At 37.1% G+C, this 17,958-nt stretch overlaps 1 protein-coding gene across 5 annotated transcripts; it reads right to left on the bottom strand.

Annotated features, from left to right (window-relative positions):
* Nucleotides 1–2,503: 2,503 nt before the first annotated feature.
* LOC141672004 (uncharacterized) lies at nucleotides 2,504–17,128 on the bottom strand. Of its 5 annotated transcripts, XM_074478480.1 has the most exons (10): nucleotides 16,295–17,124; nucleotides 14,191–14,322; nucleotides 14,001–14,094; nucleotides 13,063–13,161; nucleotides 12,350–12,486; nucleotides 12,085–12,185; nucleotides 11,555–11,678; nucleotides 3,926–4,102; nucleotides 3,762–3,799; nucleotides 3,214–3,440 (listed from the first exon to the last, which is right to left on the bottom strand). In XM_074478480.1, the coding sequence occupies exons 1-8, from the start codon at nucleotides 16,996–16,998 to the stop codon at nucleotides 3,949–3,951; spliced, it is 1,545 nt and encodes a 514-aa protein (XP_074334581.1). In that variant the 5' UTR covers nucleotides 16,999–17,124; the 3' UTR covers nucleotides 3,214–3,440; nucleotides 3,762–3,799; nucleotides 3,926–3,948. The 5 variants fall into 5 exon arrangements, with proteins under 5 accessions (XP_074334584.1, XP_074334581.1, XP_074334582.1 ...); XM_074478481.1 differs by lacking the exon at nucleotides 13,063–13,161 and having other exon boundaries at nucleotides 16,295–17,125; XM_074478483.1 differs by lacking the exons at nucleotides 11,555–11,678; nucleotides 12,085–12,185; nucleotides 12,350–12,486 and adding an exon at nucleotides 2,504–3,096 and having other exon boundaries at nucleotides 3,354–3,440; nucleotides 16,295–17,127.
* Nucleotides 17,129–17,958: the final 830 nt, after the last annotated feature.

The raw sequence follows: 17,958 nt of genomic DNA, 5'->3' as shown, positions 1-17,958 counted from the left end.
TATCTCCCTATCACTTTTGGAATTGCACCCCTGCAGGTTTCCCATGTCATGAAATTCTATGTAATAAGTGCAGCGTCATCCTACAATATGATCCTGGGGAGACCCACAATCACCAAGCTCCGCGCTATCCCATCAACAATACATCTGAAGCTTAAATTCCCCACCAACGGGAGGAATCAGAGAGCTCAAAGGAGATAGAGACATGGCAGGCAGGTGCTACTGGCTGACTTTAGTTATGGGTGAAATGGATCCCAAAACGAGAAAAAAGTGATGTCCCTACCCAAGGGGCAAAGCCAAAAGAAGCACCGAGAGCACCTTAGCAAAAGACCCAAGTTGGACGTGAACGTTACAGAAGATTCGGGATACAGCGTAACCAACACGGACGCCCGAATTCAAAAATTTGTTGAAACCAAAGAGAAGTCCAAGGTTGAGCCAGCCGCGTAGACAATAGATGTTGAACTTGACCCCGGGAACCCCACCCGGAAGTTGAAAATTGGAAAAGGCCTGGAGCCAACCTTCTAGAAAGAGCTCGTCGAACTGCTGAAAGAATATGCTGATGTATTTGCCTGGGCCCCGGAAGATATGCCCGAGATCGATGAGTCAGTGACAATGCATAGCTTGGATGTAGATCCTAAGCAAAGACCAATCAAACAGATCGAAGAAATTTCGCCCCGGAGCGCCAACAAGCAATCGACGAATAAGTGGAAAAACTCCTTAAAGCGGACATAATTTGCGAAATTAAGTATCCAGATTGACTGGCTAATGCAGTTCTGGTCAATAAACCAAACGGGAAGTGGAGGATGTGTGTTGATTACACAAGCTTGAATTTGGCATGCCCAAAAGATTCCTACTCTCTCCCTAGCATAGATCAACTATTTGACGCGACCTTGGGACATGTGATGCTAAGCTTGATGGACGCCTTTTCCGGTTACAATCAGGTCAAGACGGACCCGAAGGACATTGCAAAAACAGTCTTCATAACCTACCGGGCTGACGATGCCTTTATTATGATGCCATTCGGACTCATAAATGCCAGAGCCACCTATCAGAAAATGATGAACACAATCTTCAAGAGCCAACTGGGGAGGAATATGGAATCATATGTCGACGACATGATCTTCAAGTCAACAACGGTCCCGGACCATATCAAAGACCTCAAAGAATGTTTTGACAACTTAAGGAAATACAATATGAAGCTCAACCCGAAAAAATGCGCATTTGGAGTCCTTTCTAGAAAATTTCGGGGGATCCTCATTAGTGAAAGAGGAATAGAGGCCAACCTGGAGAAGATAACTGCAATCATGGAAATCAAAGTTCCCCGGACTCAAAAAGATATTCAAAAGCTAGCTGGATTCCTTGCAGCACTTCGCAGGTTTATCCCAAAACTTGCGGAGAGGTGTCTTCCTTTCTTCGAATTTCTCAATGGAGCCCGAAACAAAAAGTTGATAGATTGGACCCCGGAGTGCAACTCAGCATTTGAATAAGTGAAGAAACATCTAATGAACCCCCCAGTTTTGTCAAAGGCGAAACCGAGAGAACCTCTGTCTCTCTACATATTGGCCGTTCAAAAGTAGTCTCTTCTGCGCTCATCCGGGAAGAAGGGATCCGAAACCCGGTGTATTATATCAGTCAAGTTCTCAAAGACGCGGAACTCGGTACCCAAACTTGGAAAAGTTTGCCTTGGCCGTTGTACACTCAAGTAGGAAGCTAAGGCAATACTTCCAAGGCCGAAAAAATCGGTACCCAAACTTGGAAAAATTTGCCTTTGCCTGCTAAAATGTCTGCATTTTTTGCTTCTCTCTTGCCTCCCTGTGAGCCTGAGAATTTTATACTTAAAATCATCAACTATTGTCCCGTTAAACTTATATACATCAAGTTGAGGTAATTTTACCTTTGATATTTTGAATTTGGCTTCTCTTCTGAAGATTTTTCCTCAAACTCGGCCTCCCGTTCAAGTTCCCTTTCCCTTGCATCAAGATTCTTCTCTAGATAATACCGTGATTTGGAAATTGATGGGCCAAAATAGTGCTTCTAGAGCTTGATAGAGTAAGGTCGTCAAATCGGATGATCCTTCAGATTTGTCGGTTCCCAAAAATTGGTTATAAATTTTCATCTCATATCCCCGCTGCTAAAAAGATGCGGTCTACATAATATACTTACTATTTAACATAATCACAAATTTTAGTCCAACTAGACCTGAGAGAACAGGAGAAACTATAATTTAATTAACTTTGTAACACAAGTTTGAAATATTATAGGAAAACCGACTCTATATTTTATTTAATCATTTTCTATTAACATAAGGTAAAGCCTAACTAACCGCGGCAAATATTTGAATTAACGAAATACTTAAGGACATTCATATATTCAATCATTATAATAAAAATTAAAAAGATAAACTGTTTTTTATCATAGTTTTTCATCACACAAAAATCAGGGAAAGAAAAGGAATACAAAAACACAAAAGAATATTATTATATTAAGAGCATTTACTAAGAGGAGTTTTCTTAAAATTAAAAAGTTGAGTTTTATACTACAAAATCAAACCTGGCTATGTTACATGAACAGAAAAAATTGTATATAAATTGCATTACAAAACATCCTGATCCATTGTGAACGTTTGCCAGAATCCTAGTTACCAACAACAATACTAATAACCAAAAACAGCAAGTACAATGATGGAATTTTATTAAAAACAAAAACAAAAATCACAAATCATTTGCTAAATCCGCATCTGGGAGTTGCAAGTTTTCCGACTAGATATTTTGTGTTTCCGTTTAAATATTTCAATCAATATCAAACTGAACCAAACTCTCCACTAAAGATATTACGTGGTGCATAGCCTTCCTGGTAGGGTGATTTAGGAGTCCACCAACGATCCCACGAATCAACGAAATCATTTGCTTCATGACTATCAAGATTATATGCAATAAAGTTATTAGATTTAGCGAGTACTGGTTCACCATTATTTCTTACACCCAAGACCTCCTCCTGAACATCTTCACTTGTACTAACACACATCTCCTTCTCCCAAATAAACTCATGTATGGGATGGTCTTTCAATACCCACGTGTCAAAATGATGTACTCCATGTTCCTGGACAAAGTAAGCAATATATTGACCAAATGGGTAGATTTTCACCTCTTATCCACCAAGAAGGAAATATGCACATTTGCCATCACTACAACTTGGGGCTTTTCAAATGAATAAATATACAACGTGAAGATTGGATCAATATCCAATATGACAAACCAATTTTCTTCTCTTTTTAAGAAGTTGAAAGTCAATACATAATAATTCAAATATAGACTATACACTATCCAAAAGAAGAAAAATTAGGTAATATAGTGAACCTGCTCTGTAGCATCGGTAACTCTCATATCTCGGAGGCAAATTCATCATCAACTTCAGATCTAGTAGTGAATTGTCCTTCAAAATACCTAGGGACAGAAAATTTTATATTAATACACATCAATCCTACAAGTATCCAACGGATATGCAAGCATGTAGAATGCGTATAAAAGCACTTAGACTGCACAATTTTATCAACAAGCATTTAAACATGATTTAAAGGAATAGAATAACACTTGAAACTAACAAATGCATGTACATTCATTGGTGTCATTATTATAATCAAATTGTTAATAGAACTTATAACATATTTCTAACAAATTATTTGCCACACTAATAAAAATAAAAGAGCTCCGTACAGTATATTTTACCCTGTGACAAGGATCAAGTAAAAGATAAAACTAGTTTACCTTGTCAAAAGTTCCACAGCCGTTGAACCATATCCAAGCTGTACGAAAAGTTGTCAATGGGAGGGTCAAATAGAAAGTTATTTTAAAGGGTTTAATTTAATATTTAGTATCTATTTTATAGAGTAAATTTTTAAACAAACTGATCTGCTTAGACAGAACTTTACCTTCATTGCATTTGGATGTGTGGCTATGTGCACAATACGAGCACCTGAGAGAGTTGGAAATACCATGTCCCTGAACTGCTCTGCAGATTTCCAAGGAATTTGGTCTCCATAGGGCTGATGACCCTCAGATAAACTTTTTTTGGCCGAACTACTAGGAATCTGTCCTTCAAGACAAACCTGCAGATCATGTATAAAAAACCTTTAAATGTTTTTAATCATCCTTTTGCTTACTCTCGTAAGAGAACGGGAATGTCAAAATATATTAGACAACCATTCCTAGCTTAAGAAAAATGACAAATTTTTTTGACATTACAAGTACATCAAGGGTTTCGGACTTTCAGTAACTTGGGCTTGTACACCATCATCGTAACATGTGCACACACATATGTGGATCCTTTATATATGAACATATAACTGAAAATTAAACCCCGATAAAAATAAACCACCAGCGCATTCAATAAGGAATAGCATCATGTATTTTGAATTATTATCCTTCAACTCTTGCACATTATCTACATCACGCTTTAAAGGATGTCCTTTTTTGGCTCTCATATAAGGGAAAACTTATGAATGGCAACTGGATGTAGAACTGGGCAAGTTTAGTATGTTTGTTGTACTTTAGACGGATATCAAGTCCTCGTTGGATGAGACAACTCAAACAACTACTCAATTATCCAAACAAAGTTAAGAAAATTATAATGAATGAAGCACATATCAAATTCAACAGAATAGATAATAACTAAAATTAGATCTACCCGAAATATGTAGACCTTAAGTACATCAAAACAATTTACCCAGGAATACGCATATAAGTGTACAAATTGAGTATTTTTACTAATTTTTCCAAAATCATCACTTCTGATGCCATGTGGTGGGACAAGATGACCTACATCTATTATTTGAACAATAAAATAAACCTTAATTTGAATTCTGCTAAAGCTTTGAAACTGTAATGAGAAGGTTTGGATCTGGAAAGGGCAGCGTAAATTAGTACCCAAAGGGTGGGAACACAAAATGTTAAACTGTGGGCCAGCCACAATATAGAGCACGATTGGATAGCCTAGTGGTAAGGGTTTATCCTCGGTCCTGGACTTGATTCTCGCTCACCAGAGATTTATCAAATAATGGATAATAGGTAATTAGCTCATAAGCTATGCTTCTGTGTAAAAAAATCTACTTAGGATATATCGGGCAGATATGCTTCTGTATAAAGCTCAAATTCCACATGTCATGTTGTTAGCACAGGCGAATGATAGATCAAGAATATCCGAGGCTATACGTGGGACAATACCATGAGCCATGAACTTTTTTTCATATAAGGAATGCATTACCCTAGTGGTGCATGTCAGTCATTGCCAATAACTATACCTAATGTAATCCATTTAATTTCATTAAACTTTGCATTTATTAAATCTTAAAAGCAATAAAACTCAACTTCTTCATTAAGGAATTTTGGGCTCACATTGTAAACAAATTCAACTATAAATAGTTAAAACCCTGAGAATGGAATAAGATATAATGGAGTTCTAGCAGCAATACTTTCACCAAGCACAAAAATGGACACAAGGGAACTAAAGCGTCTCATAGCATTGCTCAACAGCAATGTGAAAGCAAAATATTATTTCTATCAACTGAAATGGAGATAGTTTCCTTTAAAAGTCTTTAAACAATGGCAATTAATAAATCTGGAAAAGTCCCCATTGTTTCACCGCTGTACGCCAGACTCATTTCCTTACCCCAAAAAAAAGAACTGTGGAGGGCCAGGGAATAAAACAACACAATATTAAAGAAAACAAAATGCCACACGCATGATTGCAAAGGATTTAGGCTTCATTCCAAAAGATCATTCAATAAAAATATACAATAATCAAAACCACAACGGGTGAAAGCAGGCATTGTCATATATATGCACCAACTTGAGGGGGAGTGTTAGAGATGATATCAGCAACATGATATCAGCATACTTATGTCACTAGATAGGGTTTACTATTCCAATCTTGGGGACCAAGTTTTACTTCCTATATAAGGAGAGCAGCCCCCTGTTGTAAAGATAACTAAATACTGAAATATACATTTCTCTTCTTCTTTCCTTTATCGCATAAACACACAGCTCATATATACAAGCTGAGATGGTATCAGAGCAGGATTCAACATAGAGGGAAGAAATCACATCAGAAACACAACAGGGCCTTCCAGTTTTTAAGAAAACAGAGAAGCTGTCTATTCTGTTGAAAAATCAGAAAATCAAAACACAACGAGACAAACATACAAAGCCATTGCAGTACTGAGCACCACAAGACGACCTCGCACCAAGAATCTGGCCTGAAAAATCCTTCTGACGCTCTCTCACGCGCCACCAGACGCGCCAAATTCCGGCTGTACGAGCTAAACGCGCCGGCGCGTGGGAACTCCCTGTGCACTTTCCGGTGAAACTCTTTATGGGATTCTTGCTCTTCTCCTCGTTCGGAATCTATTTGTGGTACTTTCTCTTGAATCTGATAAATTTTTAGTTTATCCTCCTTTTGTTGGGTTTAAAACTGGATATTGTTTTGTGTACTTTCTGGGCTTCTGCTTGAGTATTATACATCTGCTGCATCTATTGTTTTTGTGTTGGAGAGAAACAAAAACTAAATAAATACTTTTCAGAAACATATGTGTAATCACTGCCTATGTATATGAATATATACATATACTAACTTGGTCAATTAGTCAAGTCAAGGGTTGATTATAATCTGAAATTTATTATTTCAATATTGATTCAATGGCGGAGGTTGTTGGTACCGCAAATGAGATTGTTGCTACAAGTAGCAATAAATCTGGATTTCATAGTACTCCTTATGTGAGTCCTAAATTTGACGGGAAAAATTTTCTCGAATGGTCAAAAGCTTGCACGATGGCACTCAAATCCCATAAATTAATGAAATATATTAATGGGAAAGCCAAGCAACCTAAGGAGAGCGATGCAAATTTTGATGATTGGGATTCTGAAAATGCCATGGTCTGTTCGTGGTTGTTTAACTCTATGGAAGTACACATTCGCAAGAGCTATATTTTTATTGATACAGCTGAAGAGGTGTGGAGTTCTCTCATCCGGACTTATTCTTTCTCCGGGAATATAGCCAAGCGATTCGAGGTGAATCAAAAAATATGAGCATTGGTCCAAGGAGATCGAACACTGGCTCAGTATTATTCAGAGCTTACATCATTATGGAGTGAGTTGGGGCATTACACTATATTTGAGTGTAAACATGCTGAAGATCAGGAGAAATATCAAAAAATGATGACAGAAGAAAGAGTGATGAAATTTCTTGATGGGCTGTCAGATGAGTATGATTCAATTAAAAATCAACTTATAGGACCGATTCCTTTTCCTACCGTAGAGGATGCATATGGACGTGTCCGTTTGGAGGAAAGTCGAAAGCAAAGTATGACTCCAACGACTTTATCTGACCGATCTGCACTCTTAACGGGAAGTATTCAACAACTTGAGGCAGAAAAACCAAAACAAGTCACGGTGGCTTTAATGGGTGAAAAATCTATCTCTCAGTGTGACTACTGCAACAAGATGTACCACACTCAGGAGAACTGCTTTATCTTGCACCCTCATCTCAGAATCTGAGGACGAGGAGGACGCACCCGAGGAAATTATCGAGGTGTCTCATTTGGCAGAGGCCCGGTTAGGGGCACAGGAAGAGGCATTCCTTTTAATGCTCATCATACAGTAACAGAATGCGAGTCTCCTACAGGGACGATGACTGCTTCAGAACTAAGCGCTTTCCGTCAAATGATGTCTCAATTGAACACTTAGTTACCCGGACTCTTCATTTTGCTTCGATTACCCGTGTCGGACACTCGACACTCGGACATGGGTATAGACACTTGAACATTTATTTTAGGCAAAAAACATGTAAATTTTTCAGAATATTGCCGAGTCTGACACTTGGATACGAACCCGTGTCCGACACCCATACCCGAGTCTGGGTAACATAGACTGAACAACACTCCACCTACAGTTCATTCTGCCCATGCAGGTAAATTTTGTCACTTAATCTACGATAAATGTCCTACATCATGGATTATTGATTCTGGAGCATCAGCACATATGACTGGAAATTCTAGTTTCCTAGAATCATATCGCAGTGAAACAGGCAATGTTTGTGTCGATAATGGAGCTCTTGCACTTGTCCATGGACGGGGCACTTCTCTTTGTCTCTCATCATCATTACCATTATCAGATGTTTTGCATGTTCCTTCTTTAACTGCAAACTTATTATCAGTTCATCGTATTACTGAAAATCTCAATTGTTCAGTAACTTTTTTCCCTTCTCACTGTGTATTCCAGGATCTGGCGACAGGCAAGGTTCTTGGCAGTGGTAAAGTGGTGAATGGTCTCTATGTCATGGAAGGAACTCCTACTTCTCCTTTAACAAGTTATCAGGTGTCATCCAAATCTAGTATTGTTTTGGAATCTTTATATCAATGGCATAGACGGTTAGGTCATCCATCTTTTGGTGTTTTAACACATCTATTTCCTAATTTAACAAAACAATGTTCTAAGGAAGATTTTTTCTGTGAACCATGTGAATTGGCCAAACACAAAAGGTCACCTTATCCATCTAGAAATAAAAGAAGTTCTATTCCTTTTTCTACTATCCATACTGATGTTTGGGGTCCATTTCGACATCCTACACATGATGGTTATAGGTGGTTTGTTGTTTTTGTTGATTGTCATTCTCGACTTGGGTTTATCTTCTTAAACACAAAAGTGAAGTATTCGGATGTTTTAAATCTTTTCATCACATGATACAAACACAATTTAATGCCTCTGTTAAAATCCTTCGAAGCGATAATGGTACCGAATATGACGGTCCATTAACATCTTATGTGGATACATGTGGTATTATTCATCAAACTACATGTGTGAAAACCTCTCAACAAAATGGGGTGGCCGAAAGGAAAATTGGTCACTTGCAACAGGTAGCACGGTCTCTTATGTTAACAATGCATGTCCCTAAATATCTTTGGGGCGAGACTGTCATGACTGCTGCATATCTTATCAACCGTCTTCCTTCAAATGTTCTACTGTTCAAAACACCATTGTCCTTTGTCCCTGCGCCTTCCTCTCATCCATTGCCTCTTCGATTATTTGGGAGTGTATGCTTTGTTCACAGTCATTCTCCATCTCGAGATAAACTTGATTCTTGTGCTCTCCGCTGTGTTTTCATTGGTTATTCACCAACTCAAAAGGGCTACATATGTTATCATCCTTCTTCGCGTCGTATATTTGTTAGTCATGATGTTACCTTTTGGGAATCTATCTCTTATTTCTCCCCGGGCTCTTCCTCTTTGCTTCAGGGGGAGATTAACCGACACAGTATTGATAGTGAAGCTACAGAGGAGTTACTTCTGTTCATCAATGTACCTAGTCCAAACATAAGCCCAAACACTAGTTCAAACACATCATCATCACGTTCACGTGTGTGTAGTGAGTCGGATGATCTAAATAGATTTGATCGACCAGATTTGATAACTTTTTCTCGGAGGAAAAATGATAATGCCGCCACTTTACCACATCAAGAGACCTCTGACCTTGAGGCAGATCCTACAACTCCGATAATTGAGACTGATAATGGTAACACTCTTGATCCTACTCTGAATCTTCCAGTTGCTATTAGAAAGGGTGTGCGCTCTTGTACTAACCATCCTATCTCAAATTTTGTTTCATATAAAGCATTATCTCCTTGGTCACTTGCTTTTGTGACATCCTTGTCTAGTGTTTCTGTTCCACGTACTTGGCAGGATGCTTTGTGCGATCCTAAATGGAAAGATGCCATGATAGAAGAGATGAATGCATTGAAACACAATGACACTTGGGAGTTAACTACTCACCCCGCTGGAAAGAAGGTAGTAGGATGCAGATGGGTATTCACAGTGAAACAAAAACCTAATGGGTTGATTGAAAGATACAAGGCAAGACTTGTGGCAAAAGGGTATACTCAAACTTACGGGGATTATCAGGAAACTTTTGCCCCAGTAGCGAAGATGGCCTCTATCCGAGTATTGATATCATGTTCAGCAAACCTTGGATGGGAGCTCCAACAATTGGATGTAAAAAATGCATTCTTGCATGGAGACCTAAAAGAAGAGGTCTACATGGACATTCCACCTGGATTTTCTACAACTGCAACCACCGGAAAAGTATGCAGATTAAAAAAGACTATATATGGATTGAAACAGTCTCCAAGGGTGTGGTTTGGAAAATTTCAGAGATCTATGGTCAGATTTGGCTACAAACAGGGTAATTCATATCATACGATGTTCGTGAAAAGAAAAGGTGAGAAGATCACAATACTGATTATTTATGTCGATGACAACGTGATCACTGGCAATGACACATGTGAGATTGCAGATGTTAAACGGAGACTTGCCTCCGAATTCGAGATGAAAGACTTGGGAAAACTAAGATATTTCCTTGGAATTGAAGTCTTTAGAAGTTCGGGTGGTATCTTTCTTTCACAACGGAAGTATACACTTGACCTGTTAAACGAAACAGGTATGTTGGGATGTAGACCTGCAGATTCTCCTATAGAAGCGAATCATAAGCTTTGTGAAGATACCGGTGACACGGTTGATAGAACTCAATATCAAAGATTAGTTGGAAGGCTAATCTACCTCTCACACACAAGACCAGATATAGCATATGCAGTGGGAGTTGTAAGTAGATACATGCATGATCCTCGTCAACCCCATTTGGACGCGGTTTATATGATACTAAGGTATCTTAAAGCTGCTCCCGGGAAAGGAGTGATGTTTACTAATAACAAACATCTCGGGGTTGAGAGCTATACAGATGCAGATTGGGCTGGATGTCTAGATGATAGACGTTCCACATCAGGATATTGTACATCTGTTGGAGGCAATCTAGTTACTTGGCGAAGTAAGAAGCAACCAGTGGTTGCGTTATCTAGTGCTGAAGCAGAGTATCGAGCTATGGCTCGAGGTGTACGTGAATTGCTATGGATTAGATTATTTCTAACGGAGTTGGGACTTACATCAGACACACCGATGAAGCTGCATTGTGATAACAAATCGGCTATTGCCATTGCACATGATCCAGTTCAACATGATCGAACGAAGCATATTGAGATTGATCGACACTTTATTAAAAAGAATATCAATAATAATGTCATCAATATTCAGTTTGTTAGATCAGAAGATCAACTAGCTGATGTTTTAACTAAGGGTTTAAGTGGAAAAATGCTTCATCCTCTTATCGGCAAGTTGGGCATGAGTGATATATATGCACCAACTTGAGGGGGAGTGTTAGAGATGATATCAGCAACATGATGTCAGCATACTTATGTCACTAGATAGGGTTTACTATTCCAATCTTGGGGACCAAGTTTTACTCCGTATATAAGGAGAGCAGCCCCCTGTTGTAAAGATAACTAAATACTGAAATATGCATTTCTCTTCTTCTTTCCTTTATCACATAAACACACAACTGATATATACAAGCTGAGACATACACTGGGTGAAGGCAACATATATGCGCCAGGAAGTGAGGTTGTCAATAAAAAGAAATAAGGAGGTACCCTATGCTTCTAGTATACATAACAGGGTTCATACCTGCTAATATTGGGAATATAGCTGGTTACATCCAAACAAAGTAACGTGTGAAGCCAAGACTCAATGGGATCACCAGATGCATATCTAATAGATTCATCCAATTCAATCTTCTTAAAAAGATGACCTACATTAACAGTCAACAGGTCATGAGACACTTCAATACAACAAAATCTACAAAATTATATACTTCATGTTTACGGTATACAGTTCATGTTTACGGTATACAGTCTCTACAAATAATTAATCAGTGACGAACCAAGCGACTCAGAAAAGTACTTCTCTGAAGTCATGCTTCAGAGAATGACCCACATACATTATTTCTTCAATTAACTAGTCCTATTTACAATAATCAAAATTAACCCATAATATGTGACTGGGAATGAAATGAAAACTAGACGAGAATAAGGTATAAATATATAGAGATTGGTAGTTGAAAGATAGAGTAAAATGAAGTCTTGTCTACTTCTATCAACTTCCATTAAATCTAAAGGAATATTTTATTTCATGAACAACATAAAATTCACGAATACCAGAAAGAGAGCTTTCAGAGCTTTTTTTGGTTGAGACGCGGCTTTGCTCCTCCAACCGCTGTAGTAGCTTCAACGATAAGGACCTCCCCGTGCCTTCATAACTTTAAGACAGGGAAAAGTATATTCATGAACGTAAATGGAGCATCAGCGTCGATTATATCCCAGGATAAAGACATTTAATTTCAAAAACCGAGTACAAAATAAATGGTTGTTTGTTACATACAACTAACATAAAGTGATAAAATATCGAGCAAATTTACTATACCCATTAACTGTAGAAGAAAAAAAGACCAGGTAAGGACCAAGCAACGACTTCACAACTGGCAACGGTGATGCTGCAGCTTCATGAACCACCAGCAGTTCAACTTGGGAAAGTTTTTCATGTTCATGTGGTTGTATATACTGCAAGGAAGCATTTGGTAGATCTTTTACGATTTTAGCGATTTAGAGACACTTGAAGCTTATTTTTTGTAAGTACATCCAAACAGGGTTAACTGAAGATGTACATATTGTTATATTGATTGGTATTATTTTTCTAATAAAATTCAGTCCATAAAATGAATACACATATTAACTGAAGTATAGATGCTAAGCACAGGTTATATGCTTGTAAAATGTAAGAGTTTATAGTTCACAACTATAAATCTTATGTTCATTTAGTAAAATGCCGAAAATATACACATATAAAACACCAACTGAGGATATGCACCCTACCTGCACCTAGCAAAATTAGGTTTATTAATCACATTCATTTAGCAGGGGAAAACGTCAAACATATATAACTTTGGAGGTAAAGGGTAGGATTCCCTTCCTCTTTATGGATTCCATAATTGTGCTTCTTAGGTCACTCAATAACTACTAATTAAGAAATAATAGAAAAACAGAAGCAAAATTCCATTAAGAAGATGCATACCATACTACAATCATAACATCTATGTGCGTGTTTTGTAAAGCACGGTATAAGTCACGTAAATCAACCTGAATCGTTTGTCTGTGTTGTTTGTAAACATTGATTCTCACAGTGGCTTTCTTGAAATCTGGATTGTTGCTTTGCACAATATCATAATCCAAATGCTCCTATAAACAAAGATTGTAATTGGACTGATAAATCTTACAGCTTAAAGAGTCAAATGGATATCTCTTTCATTTGACTTCGCTAAAATTTAACAAGTATCCAATTCTTAAATGCAGAAAACAATTACATTTGATTATTAATAAACTTATAATCAATTTAAAAAATATTAAACTCATAGTGCTCGTGGGAATTGAAGGAACAGCCACTGGGATATTAATCACTGCTCCTGATCTGGTTAGGACAAACTTAATAAATATCATAAAAAAATCAAACTCGAGGCCATCAGAAGAGTAATAAGAAAACAAGTGGACATGCACTCGAGTCTCGACATCACTTGTTCACCATCAAGTCAACTATTTATTTGTACTTTGTTCTCACAGAGCTGTACTCCAGTCAGGAATGCACAATTTTTTAAAATAAAAAACACAATACTAAAGGTTGTTTAAAGAAAAAAAAAACACAATCACTATTTGTTTGTAAAATCTTAGGGGAAGAACCCTATAATCCACAAAAGAGGCCATAGGTCTTAGCTGAATATCATTTCTAGTTATATGTTTAATGCTTTTTCTAATGTTTATGCATTCAGTATTCTGTTCAGCATCTGGAAGCGTGTTGCAAAAACAATTTAACACTCATCCATCATATTTCAAATACATACATGAATCAATCAACAATCCAAAATGAAATTGTGTTGCAACGTGAACACGAATCAATGCAATTCTGAAGTGTCAACAGTGTGTTGTCTATCCTTTCACTACTCCATTGTCCTTTCAGTAGTTATAACATGGAAATACATTTTAACAGAATGATGCTTTTATGCATATTAAGTAATAGAACACACCTTATAATCCAGCGTATCAAATCCCTTGCATATAAACTCAAACAAAGTTTTCAGATTCTCAGGGCTAGGTGCAGTAACAGAGATATGGGAATACCTACAAAGCAGATCTTCCATTAGTGTATAACAAAGGGGATGAATATACATGTAAAGTAATTATGTATCGAATCATATAAGTAGTGTCATGCAATACCCTGCAGCAATAGCTCCAGAAATTGCAAGACCAAGTGCTGCAGACTTTCCACGACCACGAGCAGCAAGCAAAGCAACTGTGCTACGAAGTGTTTTCAGAATGAGATGTTGTACGATACCTCTCATGAACATCCTGCATTTAATCCAAATATATTTAAAGATATAGCATGCATCTTATTACAGACAACTCCGGAAATTAAAAGACAATGTATCGGTGCTTTTTAAAATCTTAAGCCCTAAAATGAAACTAGAACATTTCACAGATCATTGTATTAGTTTGCTATGAAACACCCATTTTCTGCAACAAACCCAAATATTCTCAAGACCTCTTCATATCTTATCATTCCTTGGCATTTTTCACTCTAGTAGTAATAAAATATGTTTTCCAATGCACCAAGTAATACATAATTTGTAGTCTACAACATCAAATCAGACAGCTCTAATTAATGCTAAACAATGGATGATAATAGGAGGTACTTGAAACAGAAAATCATTTCAAAAAAAGGTTTGAAATGGCTCGTTCAGTTGTCTTAAAATTGGAATTAAACATTTGCATTTTCTAGTCTAAATTTAATTCTTATATTACTCAACAAGGATGAGAATAATCCTATCCAATATTCTACTTCTCTCTCTGAACATGTTATCAAACAGTTCTTTGCAGTGCTAGGACATGATGGATGTAGATATTGAAACTTGAAATGAAATTCAAGGACTGCTTGCAGAACATACATGATATGCAGGAGATGTCAGAAATGAGACTACAACGTCTGACGCATAGTGCATGGTACATTCTTTTCCTACATATTTGAAGTATATTGCTATATTCTACCCTTAAATTGTAAGTAGTAAATATTTTAGGCACATACACCTATAATACTAATAACCAAAAACAATACTAATAACCAAAAACAGCAAGTACAATGATGGAATTTTATTAAAAACAAAAACAAAAACAAAAACCATAAATCATTTGCCAAATCCGCATCAGGAGTGACAAGTTTTCCGACTATATATTTTGTGTTTCTGTTTAAATATTTCAATCAATATCAAACAGAACCAAACTCTCCACAAAAGGACTAATGATATAACGTGGTGCATAGCCTTCCTGGTAGGGTGATTTAGGAGTCCAACGATCCCACGAATCAACGAAATCATTTGCTTCATGACTATCAAGATTATATGTAATGAAGTTATTAGATTTTGCGAGTATTGGTTCACCATTATTTCTTACACCCAAGACCTCCTCCTGAACATCTTCACTTGTACTAACACACATCTCCTTCTCCCAAATAAACTCATGTATGGGATGGTCTTTCAATACCCACATGTCAAAATGATGTACTCTATGTTCCCAGACAAAGTAAGCAATATATTGACCAAATGGGTAGATAACTGGAATGGTTTTAGGTGGCAGCCAGTCAGGTAATGAGATTTCACTCAAAATATCAGTCTTGGTATCAAAGCACATAATTATTCTATGCTTGTCCGAATTAACCCCTACCCAATATGCAGCACCATTGACGAAAACAACATCGTCATCATTGCAAAATGTTCTAGAAATAAATACATTATCTCGCCTTAATTTTTTCCAAGAATTAGTGTTTAGACTATAAACAGCAATGATGAGCGAGTGGGAGTTGGGGTGCAAATAAGGTTTGATAATATGTACCACAACATAATCATTAGCTTGGGGCACAAAGCCAAAAGCTAATGCCTCCCATTCCTCCCAGTCCTGTTGTGAGGGAAGAGGTGATTCAGGAAGCGTTTTGTACTTCTGAATCAGAGGATTCCATAAATATATATTGCGATTATAATCATCTTGATCAATACTTAATGTCGAAGACACACACACTAAACCATAAGATACTCCAAACCATGCATATTTGGGCAAACCGGGAGGAAACTCAATTTTGTAGTATTCTTGACACTGTACATCATCAAAACGTATGGTCAATTGTATAGCAAACTGATTCCGGAAAAAGAGATATTTATAATGATGATGACTAGAAGTGGTGGTGGCAATGATATTATCCTTCTGATAATTAAAATGATAGGTGATAAACATAGGAGATTGTACGAAAGAATGCCATGCTTTTTGGACGCACCTACAACGCAAGATATATTTTACAGGCAACCTTTTAAGAATTTCTGCTAGCAATTCCTTAGGCAAGTCGTCAATCGTCCTCCCATTGAGATTGTCAGGTATTTTCCTGTGCTTTTTAAGAATTGGAGAAGCATTGTCAATCAAGGTTATCTTCCCCTTTCGCTTGATCAAAACAGAACTACTACTAGTACTACCACAACTACTAGTTCGATTAGGCACTGAGGTCCCGGTGCTTCGATTATAAGTCATCTTCCCCTTTCGCTTGATCAAAACAGAACTACTACTAGTACTACCACAACTACTAATTCGATTAGGCACTGAGGTCCCGGTGCTTCGATTATAAGTCATCTTCCGCTGGTGCTTCGATTTCATCATCCGGATCTGAGCCTGGAAAAATCCCGCTACCAATAACCTCCTTCGCGGCTTTGACCTTATATTGTATATCTTCCTTCTCTTCTTCTTCGAATTACGAGTACTACTACTAGTATTAATTCGGTTATCAATCGGGTTCAGGGACGTGTTTGGCTCCCTTATTCTTATTCTTCTACTACCTGCCCAAAAGTTATACTTAATCCCAGAAAAGCTATTCGATCCGGGACGAACACTCAATCGAGGACAATCATTATTCGAGTTATTGTTTACGATCTTCACTTGCTTAATCACACAATCTCTCCTGCTAATTTGATCCTCATTCTCTGACCTCATGCTATAGAGATTTAAAACAAACTAACTGCTATGATGATCGTCTTGTCGTCGTGCTCGCAAATTTAACACTCTTTGGAATCCGATTTAAAAGTTTGATGGATCATATTCCCAGCCAACCAGCCCAATTACACCTGAACTATACAGAGTTCAAAAAGTCAATCCATAAAAAAAAAAAGCCAAGTCCGGCTTGGGTCGGTTTAAATTATCAGATAAAAAAAATTTCAATATTATTTATTATCACTTATTTTAAAAATTTAAATAAAAATGAATTGTGTATAATTTATAATTATAGTACTAATATTTTAATTTGATTAACATCATAATTTTAGTAATGTATATCATATGCATACCCAAATAAATTAACTATACATCTGTAAACGAAAATGAATATGCAAATATAAATTGGACAAATAAAATTGTATCATATCTAATAGAAATATTTATATGATTGATAGAAATAAAATAAACCCTGATCACGTTATTAATATTGCATTAATTATACCCAGTTTGGGCTACAAATAAAGCCCATTTATAGGGGGCCAAAACCCTAAATATTAATTAATTTCGTAATTAATTAATATGGGTAAAATCAGTTGATAAAGTAAAGTCCACATAATGATGCAATTCCTTGGAGATTGGCCTCCAAGAAATCTCATGGAAAAAGGAATCAATTTACTGTATTTTAGGACTCCAAAGTCCACTCTGAATCTGAGGCTTGTCCACCAAGTCTCCTAACCCTAATCCAATTTCAGGCATCCTATGCCTATATAGGGGATCTCACCCCAGAAATAAGAACTACGTTTTTGACTTGATCATTAGCATACAGCAGGGTACATAAGCATCTTATTAAGGTAGGTTGATTCACGAAACACGAGAGCAGTCAAATAGAGTCTTGAAACTCACGAACCCTTGTAATAAATACACCTTAGTTTTTTACCCATAACATTTGGCGTCGTCTGT

The sequence above is a fragment of the Apium graveolens genome, chromosome 7 (assembly GCF_009905375.1).
Source record: "Apium graveolens cultivar Ventura chromosome 7, ASM990537v1, whole genome shotgun sequence".
Lineage (NCBI taxonomy): Eukaryota > Viridiplantae > Streptophyta > Magnoliopsida > Apiales > Apiaceae > Apium > Apium graveolens.
This window is presented reverse-complemented; position numbering and strand designations above follow the sequence as displayed.

Coding starts and splice junctions, on each gene's coding strand:
- LOC141672004 (XM_074478480.1), bottom strand. CDS start 16,998: ATGAGGTCAGAGAATGAGGATCAAATTAGCAGGAGAGATTGTGTGATT. Junction 12,487..13,062: donor AACACAGACAAACGATTCAG/GTTGATTTACGT, acceptor GCTTCCTTGCAG/TATATACAACCACATGAACA. Junction 11,679..12,084: donor CTCTGAAAGCTCTCTTTCTG/GTATTCGTGAAT, acceptor CTGTTAATGTAG/GTCATCTTTTTAAGAAGATT.